The sequence below is a fragment of the Grus americana genome, chromosome 1 (assembly GCF_028858705.1).
Source record: "Grus americana isolate bGruAme1 chromosome 1, bGruAme1.mat, whole genome shotgun sequence".
Taxonomy (NCBI): domain Eukaryota; kingdom Metazoa; phylum Chordata; class Aves; order Gruiformes; family Gruidae; genus Grus; species Grus americana.
This window is the reverse complement of record NC_072852.1, coordinates 218,246,686-218,270,165: the sequence shown is the minus strand read 5'-3', so window position 1 is coordinate 218,270,165 and position 23,480 is coordinate 218,246,686. Positions and strand designations below refer to the sequence as shown.

The 23,480-nt window shown below is 45.9% G+C and overlaps 1 protein-coding gene across 4 annotated transcripts in view; it reads left to right on the top strand.

Annotated features, from left to right (window-relative positions):
- POLD3 (DNA polymerase delta 3, accessory subunit) overlaps positions 1-21,105 on the top strand; it is a 48,744-nt gene extending 27,639 nt beyond the window's left edge. For 3 of the 4 annotated variants that reach the window (XM_054836605.1, XM_054836595.1, XM_054836579.1), the window contains 7 exons: positions 1,969-2,233; positions 3,558-3,630; positions 6,847-7,009; positions 8,297-8,409; positions 14,074-14,171; positions 15,016-15,097; positions 18,868-21,105. In XM_054836605.1, the coding sequence (XP_054692580.1) occupies positions 1,969-2,233; positions 3,558-3,630; positions 6,847-7,009; positions 8,297-8,409; positions 14,074-14,171; positions 15,016-15,097; positions 18,868-19,073 (1,000 nt within the window). In that variant the 3' untranslated portion in view covers positions 19,074-21,105. The remainder of the gene's footprint in view (positions 1-1,968; positions 2,234-3,557; positions 3,631-6,846; positions 7,010-8,296; positions 8,410-14,073; positions 14,172-15,015; positions 15,098-18,867) is intronic. The other variant, XM_054836588.1, reaches the window with a different exon arrangement.
- Positions 21,106-23,480: the final 2,375 nt, after the last annotated feature.

Genomic DNA, 23,480 nt, shown 5'->3' with positions numbered 1-23,480 from the left:
AATAATGTTACAGAAGCTGTATGTTTCAAATGTGAATGACAGTAGCCTGGTAAGTGCTAGAAAGCCCTGCTTCGATGACGCCGTGTGCCGTAGGTTTGGCTGCAGTTGCCTTGTTGCAGTCTGTTTACTCTCAGGCACCCCTGCATGCTGATACTTGAGTCTCAGAGGAGTCTGCCTTTCAGATTTGTACATCCAGAAGGTTTAGACAATTCAAAACCTGAAATAGCTTTCTGAAGCCTATGTGTAAATTCCTGCCTCGCTTTGGAGCAGAATTTACCAAGCAAATTAAGAAGAATTCAGCTTCTTCATTTGTGACCTTGCTCGACTAAATTCAGACTGACCATGTCCCTGTCCCTTGTCAGCTATGTGAATTGTCTTTTTACACCTTGGACAAGATTTCTGCAGTACCTGCAAAAGCCAGAGGTTTAACTATGAGCATGTTTATAGCAAACAGAATCTATGGGCTGCTTATGCTTCCCCCTCAGTCCGTATATCTCACAAGCTCTGGGGCAAGGATCTTTATTCTCTTCTGTGTTTGTATGGGACCTGTTATGCTGCAAAGACAGTGGAGGTGGCTAGATGTTGTACTAATATAACTGAATTTAATGCATGTTGCTAATGTCAGCTTTCCAAGTGGAAGCAGCTCCTTGCTTGCAGACCATAGTCTGAGCATTGCTTGTTTTGTTTTTTCAGCGATTATTTAGTGAATTTTGGATCAAGCCCATAAACTATAGTCGCACCGCAGCGTTAAGGCAAGCTAGCTTCCCAAGCGCCTGGGATGTGCGAGGTTTAGATGTGTTCGCTGCAGTCAGTGTAACAGTTGACAATAAAATGTTATTTGTAATCTGGAGAGTTGTTGGTGTTACTATGGGTATATGTGGAGTAGGAGTGAAAGCTGTCCAGAGAGCAGTGTTGGCCATGTTGAAAACAGATTGAAAGTAGGAATATTTTTTTCTTCAATGTCTTCTTTCCTTCCTTTAAAGGTTCGAATGTCAAGAGATTGCTGCTGCAGCCTAGAAAAGCTGTAGAGATGGTGTTGCTTTGTTAATACGTTTCAGTTCCTGATCCGAGTAGGACTGGACTGTGCATGTGAGCCGCTAATGCTGAGGCACAGAAATTATTTGGCAGAAGACTGGTTTATTTCTTATGCAAATAAAAATATGCTGTGTAATTCAGTGGATTAGAAGGCGTGAGTCTGTGCTCTTTTGTGGCATTTCTGTAGGAAATCTGGAAAGCCTCGCCTGTGATTTGCACAGTGGGGAGTAGAGTTCAGTTATTTTTGGATACTGCTATTCCTGACTGTCAGGGAATTGTATTGTAACTGTGAGCAAATAATTTAGTTCTTATATCTCCATATACCCAAACAATCACGTTTCAGACTGTTACAAGCTGAGATACATCTGTCTACTAGCGATTACATGGAAATGACTTTATATAGTTAAATCTGAATGTCGTGGGTATCTTCTGAGCCATTTATAAGTAGTTTGGTTTCAGCTGTGATTTACTTACCTGGCTGGTGCAATTGCGGCCGCTCATTGTGGCAGTAGTGGACTCTGTCAAAGCATCTGAAAGTTGTAAATGTTTTAGATCATCAGACAGCCATACAATTTATGCTGCAAACTCTAGCGACCATAACCCATTTAGGAATAAAATGCAGTCTGCTCCATCTCCACCCTGGGTGTGGAGACCGGCTTTCCCCCCCGCCCCCCCCATGAAATCTGAACAGCTTGTTTAGCATTCGAATGCTTTGGCTCTTGCTGACAGGTTCAGCTGATCTTTGCAGTAGAGGTCTCCATCTCTGATTCTGTGCCAGCCTTTCTTTTTTTGTCCCATGCACAAATTAAATTGCTTTTTTTCTTCTCCCCCCTCCCCCCCATAACAGGAGAACACAGGAAAAGAGAAGCAAGGCACCAAGGTGAAAAATAAGAAGTTAAAAGACTAATTAAGTTTTTTCACTTCATCACACAGGTTTAGTGCCATTCACTGTGCTGCCGCGATCCCCAGGACGTCGGCCGAAGTTTCTCAAGCGCAGACGTCTGTGCAGGCTGGTTCCCAGGCACCAAGTGACACGAATGCTGTCAGCGTACCTGTGGTCAATGGCCACGGTCCGTCGACCGCTAAACAGCCCTCGCAGCAGCCCAAAGGGATCATGGGAATGTTTGCAGCGAAAGCGGCTTCCAAACCCCAGGACACAAATAAAGAAACTAAAGCAGAGGCTAAGGAGGCCCCAGGTGTAAGTTACCTCAGACCCTTTGGCAGCCCTCTGGGTTAATAGCTTTAACGAACCGCTCTTCTAGCTTCACTCTTACTCAACGTAAATAACCTCGTCCACTGCTTCTGGTGCTAAATGTGCTGTCCGCTGGGAGTGGTCGGTCACTGTTTTATAAGTATTTAACTGTATAGTACAGATGTGCCTTTTGTCAGTCATCTTGGGCAAAAATATATTCTGCCACACTCTTGACCTATCCATAAAAGTGTATTTGCCATAACTTTGACGCTTTGCCATTGTTCCTTGAGCCAGATCTCCAGCAAGTATAAACCAGCATAGCTGCATTATTGAGACAATTGTTCCATTGTCTTCAGTTATGCCAATATATACACCGGTTGAAGATCTCGCTCTCTCCTTTGTGCTTAAAAGGATTTGTTTTGAGCAATAAGTGAAATGCGAGAAGTCCAGGTCTTAAAAGTATCAAGGTGTTTAAACTTGGTCTGTGAGGGAAGTTTCAGAGCTTGACCTGTGCAAGACTAAATTGTTTATCTTCTCAACTGCTGTTTTTTCCACAGTAGGATTACATTTTAATTTTAATGAGTATAATTGTTTTTAAAGCAATGTGGCCAGTAAAGGGGTATTAAAATGGTAACATTCTCTACATCTGATTTGGCTTTTTTTATAACAGCTGAGTACATTTTGGTTCATTTTTCTGATTTTTATAGTGAATTTAGAACTGGTGAAATACATCTATCTGAGTGTTTTGGGAACTTTAGTGCCTGGTTGCCATTTTTTTGCATGAAAATAAATGGGATTAGGAGGCCCAGCTTCCTTAGTTGGGTTTTCGTGTGTGTGTGTGATTTTTCACTTTGGTGGTGGCTATATTAATGGAATAGAGCAGTGATATTTTTTGCAAACGGCTCAGCAGAACAGTGTACGTGCCAGAGTAGCTGGATAAAGTCTTCATGGTTTGGCCAATCTGTGTTCTTTCCTCTGTCGGTTACTGTGAATTGAGGCACTGATAGTTTGCAAAAAGAACAGTTCTTTACTGGGAACTGACCCAAGTCCCAAGCGCTTATTTCAGTAACGCTGTCAGCCATCAAATGGGAATGTGACCCAAGTTAGATTTGAAGGCCCAGCTAAGGAGTCGTAAGTAACTTGCTTTCAACCCTTTGATACATGTAATATCTAGTATCTTCAAATTCTCCTAAACAGGTACTGAAATCTAAGACGCTGACTAGTCAATGAATTATACGTATTTATTTTACTTGTCCAGAAGCAGTACTATGCATTTTGAGGGCTGCGTTGTGTGAATAATTCCTGTGGTTACTCTTCTGTTTGCTTCTAGGTGTCTGCAGTAAGCAGCAAACCACCAGCAAAGGGCAACATAATGAACAACTTCTTTGGAAAAGCTGCCATGAGTAAGTGCTTTATAACACGCATCTGTTTTCAGAAACCATTGTGGTCAAGGACTGGCCCTCTGTAGTTTAAAAATTTGTAAGGGATGTTGGAAATCTCTTTTTTTTCTTTAAGTAGCAATTAAAAAAACCCCAGTGATACCAGCTTGTTATACAGCTGTGATGGGAGGCATAAACAGAAAAAAGCAGAACTCTTCCCTCTCACTCCTGCCCTGCCAAACTTGTTGGATTTTCTTTATATCCCCTCTTTTCTTATAGTTTTCCATACCATTCTTCTGTTCTTTTGGACTCAGAGGGGTTAATGTTTTTGTATGCAACTCTTAAGACAAAAGTTAAAAGTTGTAAGTGGAATTTTTCAGACAAAAAGCTTGCTGGATGGAGATCAATTAAAATGACATATTTGTGCAGACTAACCCAGGAAGGATTTTTAGTGCAGAAGAAATCTGATTTAAAGTGAGTACTTCTGGCTGGAAGATTAGCTATTGGTAAAACGTTTGCCAAAACCTGTTACGCAGGGCGTGTTAATGATGCTTGTTTTTCATCACAAAAATGAGGAGTCTATAGTTAGATTTAGGGTTAATTTCTTTACTGAAAACTGAAGAGCTACTAAGTGGAGGATAAAAATGAGGGGTAGCCTTCCCCTTTGAGCAGGGATTTGGACTAGGTGACCGCTGGAGGTCCCTTCTGACCTAAATTATCCAAGTTTAAAGAAAATATGCTGAGGCTTTTAAATAGACATTGGAAAAGGACTGTAGGACTTTCTTCAAAAATGCCCTTATAATAACGAGCACAAGAGGATTCGAAGCAGAGTAACTGGGAGGGAGTAAACAGCAAAATTCACTTTCTAACAGACATCTGTCAGAGTTTGCAGGGTACGGTTCCAGCGCTGAACACAGAAGGCACAGTACGGTTGGGCGTCTTTGAGTTCCTGTTTTGATGAGACTGAGGGAGCTGAGGACACAGCCTAAGCTTAACAAGCCTAAGCATAGTTACTTCCATTAACTCAAGTAAAATTATTAAGATCTGAGAAGAGCCTTAGACCAAAGTTAATATTCTGAAAACCCAGGAAGTTCATAGGATCCCAGAATGGTTTGGGTGGGAAGGGACCTCCCAGCCCATCCAGTGCCACCCCCTGCCATGGGCAGGGACACCCTCCACTAGCCCAGCTTGCCCAAAGCCCCATCCAACCTGGCCTTCAACACTGCCAGGGAGCCAGGGGCAGCCACAGCTTCTCGGGGCAACCTGTGCCAGGGCCTCAGCACCCTCACAGGGAAGGATTTCTGCCTCACATCCCATCTCCATCTCCCCTCCTGCAGCTTCAGGCCATTCCCCTTGGCCTGTCACTCCCTGCCCTTGGCACCAGCCCCTCTCCAGCTTTCCTGGAGCCCCTGTAGGGACTGGAAGGGGCTCTAAGGTCTCCCCGCAGCCTTCTCTTCTCCAGGCTGAACCACCCCAGCTCTCTCAGCCTGAGGTCTCCAGAGCAGAGGTGCTCCAGCCCTCGCATCATCTCCGTGGCCTCCTCTGGACTCGCTCCAACAGCTCCATGTCCTTCTTGTGCTGGGGACCCCCGAGCTGGACGCAGCACTGCAGGGGGGTCTCACCAGAGCGGAGCAGAGGGGCAGAATCCCCTCCCTCGACCTGCTGGTCACGCTGCTGGACACGCAGCCCAGGACACGGGTGGCTTTCTGGGCTGCCAGCGCACATTGCCGGGTCATGTTGAGCTTCTCATCCCCCAACACCCCCAAGTCCTTCTCCTCAGGGCTGCTCTCCATCCATTCTCTGCCCAGCCTGGAGTTGTGCTTGGGATTGCCCCGACCCACGTGCAGGACCTTGCCCTTGGCCTTGTTGAACTTCATGTGTTTTGCATAGGCCCACCTCTCCAGCCTGTCAGGGTCTCTCTGGATGGCATCCCTTCGCTCCAGTGTGTTGACCCACCACACAGCTTGGTGTTGTCGGCAAACTTGCTGAGGGTGCACTCAATCCCACTGTCCGTGTTGCCGATGAAGATGTTAAACAGCGCCGGTCCCAGTACCGACGCCTGAGAACACCACTCGTCAGTGGTTTCCACTTGGACATTGAGCCATTGACCGCAACTCTGAGCGTGACTGTCCAGCCAATTCCTTATCCACCAAGTGGTCCATCCATCAAATCCATGTCTCTCCAATTTAGAGAGAGGGATGTTGTACGGGACAGTGTCAAATGCCTTGCACAAGTCCAGGTCAATGACATCAGTTGCTCTTCCCTTATCCACCAATGTTTAACCCCATCATAGGCGGCCACCAAATTTGTCAGGCATGGTTTGTCTTTAGTGAAGCCATGTTGGCTGTCACCAGTCACCTCGTTATTTCCCATGTGCCTGAGCACAGTTTCCAGGAGAATCTGCTCTGTGATCTTGCCAGGCACAGAGGTAAGACTGACTGGCCTGTAGTTTCCTGGGTCTTCCTTTTTTCCCTTCTTAAAAACAGGGGTTATGTTTCCCCTTTTCCAGTCAGTGGGAACTTCACCAGACTGCCACAACCTTACATGGTTGAGATTGCATGGTAAAGATAACCCAGTGGTAATGGAGAAAGCTTTGTGGATGCATTTCCATGATTTCCAATGTGGTTCTTTTCTCTGCTGAGTCCTGTCGGGGAGCTCTTCAAGGAGACTTGTGAGGTGGCTGCAGGGAAGGAGCAAGCCGAGCAGAACTGGAAATGATTATGTGTATAGAAGAGATAGGGTGATTCCAGGAGTAAGATTTATTCCCTACATGTTGTACATCTCTCCTGGCTTCGAATATTTCACCATTGCCAGAAAGTCCTGAGTTAACAATGATTGGGTCCTTCGGCTTTCTGCCGTTGATCGTAAATAAGAGAGCTGTCATTCAAGTTCTTATGTATGAGATGTTTTCCCTTGCTCAATGAAGCAGCCAGCCTTGTTTCCAAGCAGTGTCAGAAAGACGTTGGCATGGTCTTCTAGCCCTCTCAGCAGCCCCTGTTCCTATTGACAGTGGAGTTGATCTCATTGTTGAATACTTCTTCTTTGCTCAGGCATCTTGTGATGATACAGGTTTCTAACTTGTTTGCCCCTGTCTTCTGGGGGGGGGGGGGGTGGTGCGTGTGTGTAAAGCTGCTGAATGAAGTTGACAGACTGTAAGTGCTAGTGCGCTTACACCTTTGTAAGTTGTCATTCATACTGAATACTCAATGTTTGGGGGTTTTTTTAATGATTTATTCACAGATAAGCTTAAAGTCAACTCGGTGCCTGAGCAGCCAAAGGAGGAGAAAGAAGTAGTCAAGCCTTCAGTTCCTGTAGCAGAACCAGAGTTATCCCCTAGTACTGCAGTAGAGAAACCTGGGAAGAAAACGGAGTCTGCTAGAAGTCAACAAAAGGACAAAAAAAGGTGGGCCGCACCATTCAGGGTCCCTGTAATCTGTTGACACGCTTGTTGATGGCCTGCATGGAGCTGGCTGGTCACACAATGCTGGCTCACCTCCTGTTTCCAGCTACTAAATTGCATTAAACCTGGCTAAAATTATCTCTCTTGGAATTCTTTCCTAATATTTCTTTTCCATTTAGTGCTGCAGATGCCTCAGGGCCATTTATGCCATTGCAAATGGGAAGGGATGCGGTCCAGGTAGTCTTCAGTGGGAGGGGGTGGCTTTTCATGAGACAACCTCACGCTGTGAGCAGACTTAGTATAGACCCTGCAGGCAATCTGTGGGGGCTGGCAGGAGCACCTGTACTGCAGGGAAGGTAGTATATTCCCAAGCTTATATGTACACAGCTTCCAGCACACAAAGTTCTGCTTGTTGATTTCCATAGCTAATGTACTGCTGCTTTCAATGCCGCTGGTTTACTTTGGGCTGAGATTCCAAGTAAATTTTAAGTTCAGCCCTTTGTGTTTAATCCAACCCAAACTGACAGAGACAAAAAATCATTACAGTCTGATGGCTCTCTGGTGGCCTATGAGTAATTAATTGGTGGTCTCAATCTGTTTCTAACTAAATAGGTAAGTGCACCGCCCAGCCCACCATCGCAGTTAGTGCTAACTGGTCGTCTTATTGATAGTCTTATTCAAAAAGCCAAGGGCCTGGAAACTGCATGTTGGCAGTGTGGTGTTGGGAAGGCCACTTGGGCTGTACCAGCTCTATGAGGATACGTGGGCCTTTAGCCTCCAGGCTTGTTAGTTTGACACGTCTCGCCAACACTAAAAAGAAAGAAGCTATTTTATTTTTCCAGTAGTCTTTAAAAATGGCTCCAGGATTCTGAGACACTACCTCATAGTCAGTCAGTGGCAAGCAGTCTGTCAAAAGAGCTTCTGAGCGATGCTGTTGGGGACATTAGTGTTTGGGAGCCTGAGCTAGAGAGACAAGATCAGAAATGCGCTCTTGCCAGGTTGCTGTGGCCAAGCTAGGTGAGGTGCTGTGCAAAACGTTGAACTGCAGAGGGGCTAAAGAAATCCTCCTTGTTTTGGAGAACTGGGTATGGCTAAGGATAAGAGGCTTGAAAATGCTCGTGCGCCTATGTCTGATTGTGTAGGTGAGCATACTTCAGTGTATGTGATGCTCGTGTTTTTGAGAGGTACAGAGGTATTTGATTTCCTTGCTAGCAGTACTTCTATCAGGAATTTTCATGCACGCACAATGGATAATGCATGTTCGTTCCTTTTTTCTCCTTTTTGTGGCAGTAAAATGAAGAGGGTGGACAAGTCGGATAATGAGGAAGAAAGAGATTCTGAAAATCTAAAGAAAAAGAGGAAGCGAATCAAACAACTTCAGTCTGACAGCAGCGATGAGGAAGGTAAAAAGATGTGTAAACAACCAGGCATGTAGGTCAGGGGCCTGATTTCGACAATATTACTATCCAAGGCTGTTGGTCAATGATTGAGGGAATAGTTTAGAGGACTAAAGACCGCGCAAATGGCTGTAGCTTGAGCTTTCTGTTTATCTTGTGCTGCAAGCACTTGGGCATACAGTTGAGATGCCTCAGTCATTCAGTCTTTGTTTTAGCTTAGCTCGGATCTGGCTGTCTCCTCACCAAGTGTGCTGCCAGTCACACTGACGTGTGGGAAGGAGGTTCTCAAATCTCTTGTGAAAGATATCACGCCTTCCAGAATTGTAAGACTGGTCATAACCAGTTTATTTGGTGAGTAAACACTCGCAAAGTGACCTCCCCCTCCCCGCTCCCAGGGTCAATTTTAGTATCTTTATTCTGTCTGTTTATAGAAATGGTTTGGAAGACAGAATTGGAAGCAAGACTTCCAAAATAATAATAATAAAAAAAAAAGATAATAGAGAAACTGGAGGCAAAACAGTTGAGCCATATTCGATGCGACTCCGCGTCTCCTTGGTGGCTGTTGCCTTTGGTAGGAGTGGGATGCCCAGAACGTCGGCAAGATTTGGGCTTATAATGAGGAACAGCAGGGCTGGATTCCAAAGAATTTGGATAATTGAGGTGACAAATGCCGTTCAATATAGATAACTGGAAAATAAGTTGGGATTGAGCTGGGGAGTATGTGCTAAATGAAACAGTCATCCAACAAGCTGATCAGGAAAAGAATTTGGGGATCATTATGGACAAATAATTGAAACCACCAGTTTGGTGTACAGCTCCAGTGAAAAAAGGTGAAACAGCAAATAGGTTGTATTAGCGAGGAGGTGGACTCCAGCAGGAGAACTGAAGCTGTTTGCTTATTTAGTGTGGCTAGCACATAAGAAGTAAACATGAAATGAAGACAATCTGTAATACAAGCTAGAGAGGCAAATACTGTTGGAGATCTTAGCAGTCTCTGTGCCACCTTAGGCCTATTTTCATGGTTTCTCTTCATGTCAGTGATCTCTGTCATCAGGCATCTGTCACTTCTACTCAGACAGGATGATAAATCTCTCAGGAAGCTGTTCTTCATGATCAGCCTTAATTTCATCACATTCCTGTGTGCAGCTCCTTGTTTGGCCATAAAGAAAAAAAAATATATGCCCACACTCTTTGGTATTTACGTCTTTAAATGTTTGTAAGCTATTATCTGGTCTTTCCATTCACTCATCACTCAGCCTACTGACAAGCTGCGTTGCTTAGCTCTGAAGAGGGAAGATTGAAATCAGCCCGTTTAGCCACTTGAAGCGCCGCTCCTTGCTGGGCTGGAATCTCTCAGCTTGTCCGCTCTCCGCTAACGAGAGCAGGCAGAAACAAGCCCTGTGTTTCAAGCATGTGGTAGGGCTGTGCGGAGAGGCTGCTCTTTGAAGCATGAAGGCTTGTTGGTTCAGTCTTCCTTGTGCTGCTGTGAGTTGGGGACCCCCAGCCTGCGTTCATGACAGCGGTCTGAGCACACAGCAAGCAGAGAGGTGACTGCACACTCTGCTTTCCCTCTCTATTTCTGTCAGAACTCTTTTCGTGTCCGGAGACCAAGAGCAGCATCATAAGACTGTCATAAATTGAGCAGCACTTTCTATAGAGAGTTCTGCAGTCTCCTGCTTGCTGCAAACCCACTTTTGGTTTTGAATATTTGAGCTCTCCAGTCTCTTGATGAATACCTGTGCTGAATAGTTAATGCCTTTGAATGTAGTGCCTTGTGTTTTCATTTATTCCAAGATGTGGTCCAAACACCTGCCCTCAGTACACGCAGTTGCTCTGTTTAGTTGTTCTGCCTTGTTTCATTTGTGCTCTGAAGTGTGAGTTAACCAAATTTGTGATTAGAAACCATGGATCTGGTCCTCTGGTCAGGTTGGGAGCCCAGTTGTCTTATTAACCTCATTCTCAGTAGCTTTAGACATTGAAAACAGTGCAAGTAAGGCTACCTACCCACTCCTCTGTTAGGGAGGGTTGGCTTTTGGTTTATTCCTGTTTAACCTACTAGAGATATATGCAGAGAGTTTGGCTGTTTGGAGAATTTTCTTGTCACTGCCGTTGCTTCTCCTACGTTGTAGTCCTCTTTGTTCTTTCCATTATGTCGAAAATCGGCTTTGTGTTGCATATTAGAATTGTAAATTTATGCAAATTACAGCTTGTGTATACAAATTTGTATATTACTCAGATTAGCTTAGTACTATTGCCTCTTGCAAAAGGGAAAGATTAGAATCGAGAGAGCTTGTCTCTTCTTCCTTTTTAAGCTAACGGCTATCTAAACCACCCTGATGAGCTCTGCGTTCAGCCATTTGGTTCTGCTGCTTGCACTTCTAAATCCAACTGGATGAAAGAAGATAGATTTGAATTCTTTGAAATATTCATACTGAATCCAAACTGGTAATATTACATTCAATATTCAAGTATGAGAATATAAGTTGGATAAAATGAATAATTTAAAAAACAAAAAAGTACAACAGCTGGACTTTGAGAGCATTTATCCTTGGAAAGGTTGGAAACGGGTTTCTCAAGAGAGCAGGGGCAGTTTTAATCAGCAGCATCAGTGAGCAAAATGAGGCCTGGAGTGACATTGTTCCCCGCTGCATCCCTGTGGCAGCCGGGAGGAAGGCGCCATATGCTGCACAGCATTTGGAAATCGCTGCCAGACAGGGCACGCTTCATCCGCCACCTGCGTAATTCACCCGCAGATGATCAAGGGGTAAGTTTTTAAATATGTAAAATGCAATATGGGAAGCTGCACCACCAGAGCAGATATCAAAGGCTAACAGTCTAGCTGCTGCTCATGCTAACGCGCCACGCTAACCTGGCTGACCTCTGCTCGAAACAAACAAGGAGGTGCTTGCACAGGCTGCTCCGCGCAGCTCGAGGAGGCATGGCCTCGGGCAGGGGTGCTAACCTTTCCTGTGGGTGCAGCTGCAGATACAAGGGGACGCTTGTCCGCGGCCATTGCTGTGATTGAATGGTGTTCAGACAGGGCTCCACCTGTGTAACTGCTAGTAAAACCACTGCCCTTTTTTTTTTTTTCAGGCAGACTTAGCGACATTTTGTGGGTTTGAAACTAGGTCTGTACAACTGATGCGAAGCACTGTATGGGCGCTCTTATGTCGGGTCAAGTCTTTTGCGTTGTTCTATATTAGGCTGCTCTTAATATACTGAAATTAGCCCAAAATAAGCTCTTCTTACCCGAGTGTCAGCACATTGTATCAAGTTGAAAATACAGAGAGGGCATAAGGCACAATCCTCTCCATTTAAATGATTTTTCGTTAAAAAGTTATATTGGTATGAGGGTGCCTTAGTCACTGCAGGTTGTTTTGCTTCCAGTGCCAGAATAAACTACACAAGCGTGTCCACAGAGGACAGGAGGTTTTGGCAGCTTCAGCTATACCAACACAGGCAGCGTTTCGCAGTGTTGACAAGTGTTTTACAGCCACTTTGGAGAGTGATTTCAGTGGCACTGTAACCTACAAACTCTATCGGTTTCGGAGAGCCGCAGCAGAAGCACTAAAGCTTCTCACAGTTTTTCCAGGCAGGGTCAGAGCAAACTGAACAAAGCCAGGATTTACATCTTTGGTACATCCAATTGCCCAACTTGTATCCATTTCATGCAGCTGTTGCTGTTGAGTAAACTGTGGGCAGCAGCTAGAGTTTGACTCAGGAGTTATCACATGTCAGAGGGCTGTGTTGGCTAGAAGAGGATAATAAAATAATAGAGACGCAGCTTGATGGTAGTCCGAAACACTCTGACGTGGGGAGAAGGTGCCTTCTGCCTGCCAAAAGCTGGGAGAACTTGTTTGAAGGAGGCTGAAAAAAAGCCCACATTTTCCCCCAAGCAAGCACAGTGGAGTTGACATGCTGAAAATACCTTCAGCAGGCTCTGCTTGAGCACAGCAGAGGCAGCAGTTTTTCCACCAGGCTGGTTTTCAGCCCTCTTAGCCTATGCTCCCTTAAAAATTGATGTGGCCAGCCTGGGTAGTCTGTGAAGCAGGTTTGGTGCTGTGCAGTATATGGGCGCTTCAGCCTGCAGTTGCTACGAGACTATGATAAATACTGAGAATTTTGAGTTCCCCGCAGCTCCGCGGCTGCGGTCCCAGCTGCCCCAGCACTTAGCACCTTAGAGCAGATCCGTTGTTTGGTTTTATCTTTGCGCAGCTGCCAGACCCAGCTCTTTGGAGCAAGGTGAAATACCGAGTCATGTTATCCCACTCTGTTTGCATTTCTGCGCCTCGCTTACTGAAGTAGTTAGGAGGCTGAGTCCTTGTTTGAAGAATGTAATTTATTATTTAGCCTTGGCAGCCAACCACTGTTTCACTTGAGCCCTTCTTAACCTATGAAGGTCAGTTGGCCGCCTGCCTGGCACAGTCATAATTCTTAACACTGACCTAATCGGTTGGGACAGCTACGGATCCAGAATTTGTGTTACAATGACAGGATGAATGCAGTGCTACAGCCAGCAGAGCTGGGAAGAGAAGCCAAACAGGCACTCTGTCCTTCTGTCCGGCGGCATCATTGTTATTATTAAGCAATAGGTCAGATGAGGAGTTTCTTCCCCCACATTCCTCGCTCTCCCCCACATTTGAAGACTTGCATGGCAGCGTTTTTCACTTGGACTCAGTGAGGATTCCTTAAAGCCATTTAAATTAGTCACAGTGCCTGCTGCGTGGTGCAAGGTGCTGCTCCTTCCCCTCTTGCCCTGCGCTGATTTTTCTTCACCGTCACAGCTCTGTCCCTCTGCCAGCCCCACAGAAGAATGACCCTGGCTTTGTCTCGTGTCTGTAAGCCCTGCCAGTCTCACTAAGGCCCTGTTTGACATTGCTGGGAGAAGCTCCAGAGCTGGTTTTGTTCTGTACAAATTTGTGAAGGTGGCCTTGACCATTGCAGTCAGTTTTGTCTTTGAAAGGATTCTACTATCTCCATCCTTGCACCCAGAGGAGAGCAGCATAGACGATGAGAGAATGGGCTTAGGGTTTTTTTTGTTTGTGGGGGTTTTTTTGAATGAAAGATTGGGGTGTCCCTGAACAATATTTAGAGTGGGTAATAGTATGTTGCACTTAATTCTTGGATTAAGGTAGTTTCAAGCTAATAGCATTGACCCTTTGGGATGTGTAGCATCACTTGTTAAGCAATGACTGTTTTGAACAATGGGGATGAGGTAGAGAAACCAAAATCATCTGGTGATTTGGGAATATGTAGTCTTAAACCGTGCCTCTTTCAATTTCTAAACAAATTAGTCCCTCTTTTTAATAAGCAAGTGAAATATATGGCTAAAACATACCAGGTTTTGTGCCTATTTGTAAAGTTTCATTTGATGGAACTAATTTTGGCTTACCAAAAATCCCAAATGCACTTCTCCCATCCTATCCCACCCTCCACCCTCCTTCTTTTGGGAACTGCAGTACGTAGCACCTTAGCACAGGGTGAGCCATTGGCTGGAGGCCGACCACTTCAAATGATCTGTCCAGACTTGAATTAAACAAATCTGAGTTAGAACTTGTAAGCCTTGACCTGAATACAGGTTACAAGCAATTGCGGGGAGTTAAATGAAATCATCTGAGACAAAAAGGTAGCTGCAAGGGGGCATTAACATCAAGATGTTCATCTTCTTAGCAGATGTATCACTGTCCCCCACACCTGAGGAAGAGAAAGCTCCATCTCCACCTCCTGTACCTGCCCTGAAAACTGAACTAGAGCCAACATCTACGGAGGTAAGATCACATTAAGGTGATTAACTTTTGGTTTTATACGACACGATGGGGATTGCCCAGCTGCTTTTCGGATGCTGGGGGAAGGTCCTGTTTGCCTGTCAAGTCCATCATGTCATCCTGCTTGGAAGAATCCACCGTGTTCACTAACTCATTCATTTTCTAGACCATCAGTTAAACTCTAGCTTTTCTGCTGCCATAGCACAGTTTTCCGTTTTCTTTTCTTTTTTTCCTCCTAATGGTTCTATGAATTCCCTCTGATTCCCTCTGACTCTTGGCCTCAGGAATCGGGGCAGGGCCAGAAATGAAACCAGAGACTCTCAGTATTCAGCCTTGTACTGCACAGAAGCTGCTGCGTAAGAGAGGTGGGCTGCGATTGGCCAGAAGTTAACCTCTGAGCTGAGAAAATACACGTAGTCGTACTGAAAGTGCAGCTGTTTGTCACAGCAGGAGTTCTGATGTCTTGTACACCTTGCTATTTCCTCATTTTTTTTGGAGGTATGATGGGACAACCCCAGTGCCACCTTCTCACATAACTAAACACATTTCAAAATGTCACGTGCACCAAAAGAGGAATGTGCTCCCCCTGTGCTGGCAGACAGGAAAGCTTGCTGTCTCATTTAAGTTGTATTGTGTCTGTCTGAAACTTGTCCTCGTAGGATGGGGAGAATTGTGGCGTTAGCAAAAATGAGACTAGGATATCCTGGGAAGGGACAGAATTAGTTATCAGATCGTGCTCTGCTTCATTAGAGAGACTAGATTTCACTGCTGGGGCTGATACTTTTATGACCTCTACGTGCACAGGGTCTTAACTCTTGATTTCTCACAATCCTGCAATGTCCTTCAGGTTTCGACTGGAGGGAGGAAGAGGAAACGGAAGCGTGTGCTGAAATCCAAAATGTTTATTGATGAAGAAGAAGGCTGCATGGGTAAGACTAGCTGTCTCCTACACCTCAGTGGAACTAACTTTATTGAAGATGTATTGAAGGTTTTCACAGGTCAGCCTCTCCAGGCTTAGAAAGAGGTTCACAAAACCACTTTGTTATTCCACTTCAACCTCGCGCTCCCAGCCTGAGGTAACTGCCCTTTTGGTGAAGGCCTGGGTAGGGAGTCACAGAGCTGTAGCTGAAACCTTATTCTTTTTTGATTAATCACAGATTTTCTTTTGGTTCTTCTCCCTTCTCTCCTGCCAGCATGAGCACCTCCTTCACTTGCTCTCCTCTCCAAAGATACAAGCTTTTAAAGATGATGCAGAGAGGGGTGTAGGTTTGGGGGTAAATTTTGGCTGGAATGAGTTGTTGGTTGGTTGGGGTTTTTTTACCTTTGGGGGGATAAATCCAGAGCTGTGCTGCAGAGCTTGATTATATGTTAATATAAACTTTAAGTATCCCAGATAAACAAGGAATAAGTTGGGGCTTAAATCCTTGAGAGAGTTCTTGTTTCTGATAAGGATGGCTCTGCTTTCAGGAGGGAAGAGAGTCTCTACAGATGTATGAAGAGCCAGAGGCTTTGAATTCCAGCCTGGCTGGACACTGCTTCCTCCTGTGACCTGGAGAAAGCTGTGTGACACCACTGTACTTGTTTCCTCCTCTGTGTCCTGACATTGAAGTTGAGCTGTAGGAGTTCAGGATACTTTTTTTTAAAGGTTTTAAAAAAAAATTTAAGAGGGTGGAATGTGGTTTTTGTAGCGCTGTTGTCAGCTCAATTGTATGGGATGCTTAACATTCTCCAGCCTTGCTGATCTGAGTAGATGTCAAGGGAGCTCAGCCAGTTCTAGGAGAAGATCTGTTGCCGTTGCACAGGTTTGGGGTTGTGCATAAGCGTAGATAGATACAGGCTTGCTTGGCCCAGATTTGGTGCTGCCTGGACGTGAGTCAGCTTGTGTCTGTTTGCACCTGTCTGTATAGTTGTATCTTATGTTTCCTATTAACTTTGTGTGTCTCCTTTAAAGAAATACAAAGCTAGCACTCAGCAACTGGCTGTGCTAGTAACTGAAATCTCCAGTACTGGATTTTTGTCAAAGAATTGGACTTGCGACTGCTTTGGCTAGTTGCGTTATGGGGTGTTTTGGTCTCCCATCCCAGATAGAACCATTAAAACACTTGGAAGGAAAATGGAACAAAAAAGCATTAGCTGGGGAGTTGAGTTGAACGAGGTCTGCATCCAGAGCTCGCAGCAATGACTGTTCCGGGTTCAGCTTCCAGCAAAGAGTGCTCTGCTCTTTCTGTCCCGCCTTTGCCAAACGTACCAGGGTTGGGAAGATTGCCTTTCTTTCCCTTCCCTTCACCCCCAAGGGCTTCAGTAGTCTCTTGTGAAATCCACACCTTTGGGTTTACAGTTCATGTCCACTACCATTTTATGAAAAGGGACATGCAGGCCCCTTGTTGTGACTTTGGGAGACAGATCCTCTAGGAAGGAGGGAGGGATGGACCTGGGATACTGAGGAACTGGGTAGGGAGGACATGCTGCTTTCCGTACTAAAACCAGCCAGTCTGTTACACAGAACTTGCTGTCTGGTCATTGTCCAGTTTCTGTTCTCCCCTCCCTTCCCCACCCTTTCTATGCACAGGCCTGATCATTTGAAGGCTAAATAACTTCCACATCTCCCAGGCTAGTGTAAACTGTTGTTATTCTTTGAAATATAGGGGCATTTCCCCTCTCCGTGCTTTTTTTTTTTTTTTTTAAACAAGGACTAGATTATAGAGACGTCAAATCGTAACATTAGGATTAGGCTGTACTTCACATTTCTCCATGATTTTAAGTGATTATTTTCACAATAGCTGCAATAGCAAGGAATTGGTGTCAAAAAGCAAAACTAATTCAGGGATTAGCCCTGAGGGAAATTGAGCAATTAAAGTATCTGTGGCGTTAAGCATGAGGCATGTGACCATGCATCAACTGGGACTCGATCAAGTGCCTGCTCTTAGCCTATAGCAGAGGGGAATTACTGAGGTTTAAGCTAGTGCATTTCTACCTTGCACTTCCTAAATCTTGAAAGAACTCATGTGGACTTGTATATTGGAATATATATGTGTATGTTGTAGGTAAATTTGTCTTGCAGCACTGGTTTAAGTTAGAGCTCGTGTAACTTGAGTTACTGTGACTTTGTGAGTCTGGCTGTGAGCTGAGCATCATTAACTATCTATCTGTGTGCCCATAGCTGCTGCAAATACAGAATTTTTAAGTTCAGCTGAGATCTCAGTAAAAGAAAGATGATCTAAGCTGTATTATCTTGCAGTTGGAGGGGATTATGTGCACACTTTCAGAGTTACCAACAGTTACTGACAGGGGTGACAATGCGATAACTTTTTAAAGCTCAGTAAGTGGCCGGTGGTCTGTTAAAGCTGCTCACTGAAAAGCCAGTTGCCTCCAAAGGGAGGTTAGCTTGGGTTTACATTCCCTGTTTGAGCATCCGCTACCACTGCAGAGCAGGATTTCATACCATTCCTCTTCTCGGTTTCTGGTTACGTAGAAAACCTTATTTAATTTGATGCATTAATACAAGTGAAAGCCAATTTCCCAGAAGAAGGGAAGTTAGGACATCTGTTTAAAAGAATACAGTTGCTAAAGAAAAATGGCTTACTAGAAGAATACCAGAGCACTGCTGGGAAAGCTGATATAACAACATTTACTAGTATCTAGCGATGGCTTTCATCAGTGGAGCTGACTCCAGTTTAATTTCCGTGAGCGTTGTTTTATATCCCTTAGCTTTCCATCACCGGACGCTGACAGCAGTGAGCTGGCAATCCCATTCAGTCATAGTCCTTGATTTCAGTCACGGGTTTAGGTTTTTTTTTTTTTTAAGGGATTTCTTTATAATTGCCCTGCTTACCCACCTGTACAGAAAGAAGCTGCCCCCAAGATTTTGTGCTCCTTATCTCATCTGAGGTGTGCTATGTCTGCTTCATTTTTCCTTGGCCATCAGACATGCACGGTGCTGGTGAAGGAAGGCTGGGTCTGCCTCTGGGTTGTCTCATCTGGATTTCAGGATGATCTGATTGCTTTGCCCCCTGTGGAAATCTGACCGAGTCAGAATGGTGGTTTTTAACCATAAAATAGATAGAATCATAGAATGGTTTGGGTGGGCAGGGACCTCCCAGCCCACCCAGTGCCACCCCTGCCATGGGCAGGGACACCCTCCACTAGCCCAGCTTGCCCAAAGCCCCATCCAACCTGGCCTTCAACACTGCCAGGGAGCCAGGGGCAGCCACAGCTTCTCGGGGCAACCTGTGCCAGGGCCTCAGCACCCTCACAGGGAAGGATTTCTGCCTCACATCTCATCTCCATCTCCCCTCTTTAAGTTTAAACCCATTACCCCTTGTCCTATCACTACACTCCCTGATAAAGACTTGCTCTCCAGCTTTCCTGTAGCCCCTTTAGTAGTGCAGGGCTGCACTAAGGTCTCCAATGAAGTTCCATCATCTAATGCTAATTCATAGCTTTCTGATGGCTGCTTGTCAGCTTCTGCAAGATGAATTGATGGTCTTCAGCACAGTTGGGCTTTGTTTCTAGAAGGCGGCAACACTTGAATAGGTTTGGAAAGGGAACCGTCCTCTTGAGGACCCTTCCCAGTGGGAAGTCGTGGGCTGCTGCCGCTTAAGGAGTAGTTTAGCATTAGATTAGCAGTGGGAAGGCTGCAGTGGGGAGGTCTCTGGTACACAAGCTTATTAACCATCATCACATCTTTTCTTTTAACCAGTGACTGAGAAGGTTTATGAGAGTGAATCCTGTACAGATAGCGAAGATGACTTTACCAAGTCCAAGCCACCAGCTGCACACAAACAGCCTGCACTGCCTATGAAGAAAGAACCAAAGGAAGAAAGGAAGAACTTGAAGAAAGGGGCAGCTACTGCCAACAGAGCCAACAAACAGGTCTCCATCATGGGGTTTTTTCAGAAGAAATGAACTGGGTCTTTCTCTCGGTCCTCTTGGCAGCTTGGGAGCGTTGCTCTTTTTGTGTAGCTTTCTGAAAGCTGCTGCGGCGGCAGAGCACAACATGCAATCTTCAGTTACGTAAGATATCTTGCTTACTATGTAAGTAAGCCCTCTGGACTAGATTTTGTATCAGAGAAAAGTTTTATTTGTTACTGCAATAATTTCAATTGTCTTTACTAAGCAGTGTGGGAATCGCCAGCTAGAAGCAAAATCTAGAGGAACTCTTGAAAGACTGTTAATCTATTCACATGAAATTTTATTTTTTTTAATACGGCCTTTCACCTGCTCAGTGCTGAAGGCCTGTTCCACAAGTGGTAGATGGACTAAATTAGGAGTCGAGGTGCGGCATTTCTTTTCCTCCCTCTTTTTACACCCCCAGCTCTCCAGATTGATCTAAACGTTCACGTTGGTTAGAAGCTGTAATGTAGCAGGTCTTCAGGCATACACACAAATATTGAACATCTGCTTCAGCTTTAACTGAATGAAATGAACTTAATTTTCCCCCTAAGACTGGTAAATAGTTTTTGCTCTGCCTTTCATAATCTTTTTTTGGACAAAGCAGTGCATATAAAATTCTCTTACTCTTTTCTTCCTTAAACATATCCTCTGTAAATTGCTCAGATGCCTAATTATAGATCGGGACACTGTTGGTGCTCTGTTTTTGCAAAAACATCTTTGAGGCTTCCCACACAATTGGCTCCGGTGTAATTGGGGGAAGGCTTTGCTGTTGTTGGGAAAGCAACTGTATCTTTAACCTTGAAAGTTAACAAGTCAAAGGGAAGGGTGTTTAGAGGGCACTTCTGATAACACCAGTCAGGTACCTGTTGTCGTTGCCTGTGAAGAATTGCATGCTGGTTTTATAGGTTTCGGTTTGCCCAAAGTATTTTTTACAGGCATAAACCAGACAACGGAAGAGTTGTTTTCTAGGACATCTCATCATCTGCCTGCTGAAGGAAGTGTGTCACAGCCAACGGCCCTGAGGAACCAGTTATTGGAGATGAATAAAGCACCGCAGTCCTGTTAATCAGAAATGAGTCGTCATTTTGGATGCCTTCTGGTTTTCTGGTGCTAAATTTGATAGGTATATGTAAAAGGCCAGGTTTTCTGGAGGATGGGTGCTGAGCATTTCTGAAGCTTGGCCTGGTGAGGGCTCCCAAATGGGCAACTGATGTCATCAGTGGCTGTTTGAGTGGTGTTAGGCCAACGTACGTATGGATAAATATGTACGTATTGGTTTATAAACTGTTTGTGGTTAGCAGAAGGATAGATAAAGTCTGAAGAATGTGAACCAAGAAAGAAATGTCTTCAGGCACCCAGCTGAAGGTATTCCAACCTGTAGCCAGTAAAAGGGCCAACTGAGTGTATTTACACAGTCGTTCTGACCAAGAGATCAGGTTGGTGACTTGAGAAATTTGAACATGAACCTAGTAGTGACCAGCAGTTGACTAAATTGAAGTCATGTCACCCTCAGCAGCTTGCACCCTCAGCAGCTATGGGAGGATCTACTTAAAACCTAAAAACCTACTTACAACACGGGCACAAACCCAGAGACATTTTGTGTCCTGGCTGGGTTCAGCTGCTCACTGCATGGATCGCTGCTATCAGGGTATTCAAGAGTAACCTCATAGCTCAGCACCCTCTCCATGTCACTCCCCATAAGTGTCAGGAACTTAAAATCGGACTTTCTAAATTGAAGTCTGATGGGGGAAATAATGGGAAGATGGGTGAGGGAAGACAGAAGTGGCACAGTGCTCGCAGACATTCAAGCACAGAGCCTGCTGCATAGGCTGAAAAAGGTTTTGTGCCCTCATGGTGTGTTCGGGAAAGAATGAACAACCTTGTTCTGACTTTTATGAAGAAAATATAACTGTTCAAAAAAAAAAAAATTGCTGTAGTATTTCTGGTTTTCTTGGTAGAATTGGGGGGGTATTTTGAAAAGTAATAAGTAACAAACCTCATTAAATAAAGATTTTTTTTCTTTTGTCCTTGCTATTCATTAAAAGCTGTGCTACATCCTGATTTCCAGTGGTTGCTGTGACACTTGACTGTGTGGAAGAATATCACTGGTGAAGTGGGTAAAGAGTTCTTCCATCAAAACCAGGGCTGGAAGCATTAAACTGAGCATTTTAGAGCATCTGAAATGTGGGTAAGAACATCTCAAACTATCAGGATCTGTACTGAATTGACCCCTTGAGTCTAACTTCTATGGCAGACGTTGACAGGACGCGGTGTCCCAGTGCTCTTGCACCTCACCTCTACCGTGGTCTAGCTGGAGCTCACCGCTCCACCCCACTCCCTCTATAAGCAGATCAACGTCATACGCGACTTCCTCAGGAAAATGACTTAATGTCTGAAGAAGCAGGGCATAGGCGAACTTCAGACTTCCAAAAATCATGATCTAATACTCCCCCCTCCTGCACTTCACGGGCTGCCAGCCCCAGGGGGGCCTCAGGTCCCTGGATGCCCCCGGGGTGAGGCTGGAGCGTCCCCAGGCACTGTGTGGGAGTGAGGAACAGGGCTGGGTCCCCGAGCTGCTGGTTAAAGGAAGAAGGTTCCCTCTCGCTGCCACGGGCGGATGTCACCCATTTGGCACCCGGTGGCTGGTCGGGGGCGAAATGTCTGGGAGGTGGTGGCAGCTCTGTGCAGTTCCCAGTCAGGCAGCAGCTCTCGGAGCAAGGAGCACATCTGCCTCACAGTCGGCTCGAGACTCCCTCTTGATGATGCTCAGGATCCAAAACCTCGTCCTGGAGATACAGAAATCCTTCAGGGATTTCCTCTCTTCCCCCTGCATCTCCCAACCATGTTTACACCCTCAGGAAGGCAAGGCCTTAACAGAGGCACTGGGAGAGGATGTTTGTTAATTTAATATTCTCTGCTAAACAGCGCATTTTATAGTGCTGCTTTGCTCAGGCCCCTGTTGGCCGAGGTACCTGTGAACCAGCAGCTGCACGTGCCCTAGAAACACTGCTCCTAGGGATGAAAAATCCCCATCCCGTGTTGGGGAGATAGCTGAGCTGATTTACGGCCCTCCTTCCCACGGGGCAGAGCCTGCTCGGAAAAACCCCTCTGCCTTTCCCGCTCCAGGGCTGCCTGGCCTTTATCTAGTTAAAAAAAACAAACCCAGGAGGGATCCAAGGAAGCACTGCTGGGTGCTAATGCAGGATAACAAGCAGTGAGCAGCACGGCCGAGCTGGGTGTCCCGGTGGCGTGCGGGGAATTGTTTTGCTCTCGGAATAGGCAATGCAAGCTCGGCCGCAGATACCGGAGAGGGGAGCGTGGAGCAGCAGGGCCTTATAAGGAAACAAAACACGGCGCCGGTGGAGGGGAGAGCGGGCGCTTGCCAGGGCTTTATGTCAGCGCCTCGCTTCTCCCCAGCTATGGGGAGCAGGCTGCAGCACCCCAGGATGTGGGTGCTGCTGGGCTGGATTCAGGGCACCCCCTACCATGTTGGAGTACGCGTTGGTAGCAGCAGGTCACGGCAGCTGTAGCCCTCAATGCTGAGACCCCTGTGGAAGCTCCATGGTGGCTCTCGCCCCAGCTGTCCCTCCCATGTGGTGGCGGCGGCATTTAAAAAGCATTAAAATCAGTGGTTCAAACCAGCCCTCCACCATGCCATGCTGCTGGCTTTATCTCGCTTTAGGTTTATTTCCCAAGGCACGTAGAGCTGAAGGAAAAAGGGTTTGTGCATGTGGTGCTGGGTGGACGGCACCCTGTGTCTCTTCTGCTCTGCTCTCCTGAAATCAGTCCCTCCCCACTGGTGGAAGGGTTTCACCCATCCTCTGTTGGAGGAAACAGCAAAGCTGCTCGTGGCCAGAGCCAGGGGCACAGGCTGCTGCGCCAGCATCCCCGTCCCAAGGAAACTGCTGTTAAACCAGCTGACAATGGCTCCTTTGATCCTTGGAAAAGCACTGGAGACACAGAGGGGCTGGAGACACCAGTGGTTCCAGCCCCTTAGGGCTCATGATGCTTTGAAGACCTAAACCATCCTTCCCAGCACCAAGAGCTGCCCGTTCACCATCCGACAGCTGTGCGAGGGTAGAGGCGGGCGGCTGAGACAAAGTCATGGTTGGAACTTGCTTGTACAGATGCTATTTCAGATATTTCAGTGCCTTCTTTTGAGAAGATGGAGATGGTTCTGCTGATCCCACTTGGCCAAGGGCCAGGGACTGGGTTGAAGGATGGGGTTTAATGCAGGGCAGGGGGAGGGCTGAAGTCCAAGAGTTTTGGACCCCCCCCTCCATAAGAGACTCTTTAATCCTTGTCTCAGCCCCAAGTGTCACACCAGGACAGGAAAGAGCAGTCAGTGCTGTCCCTGGACCAAGACGGGCCACCTTGACTTCTGACAAGGTCCAGTTTACCACCCATCCCTGGTCTCTG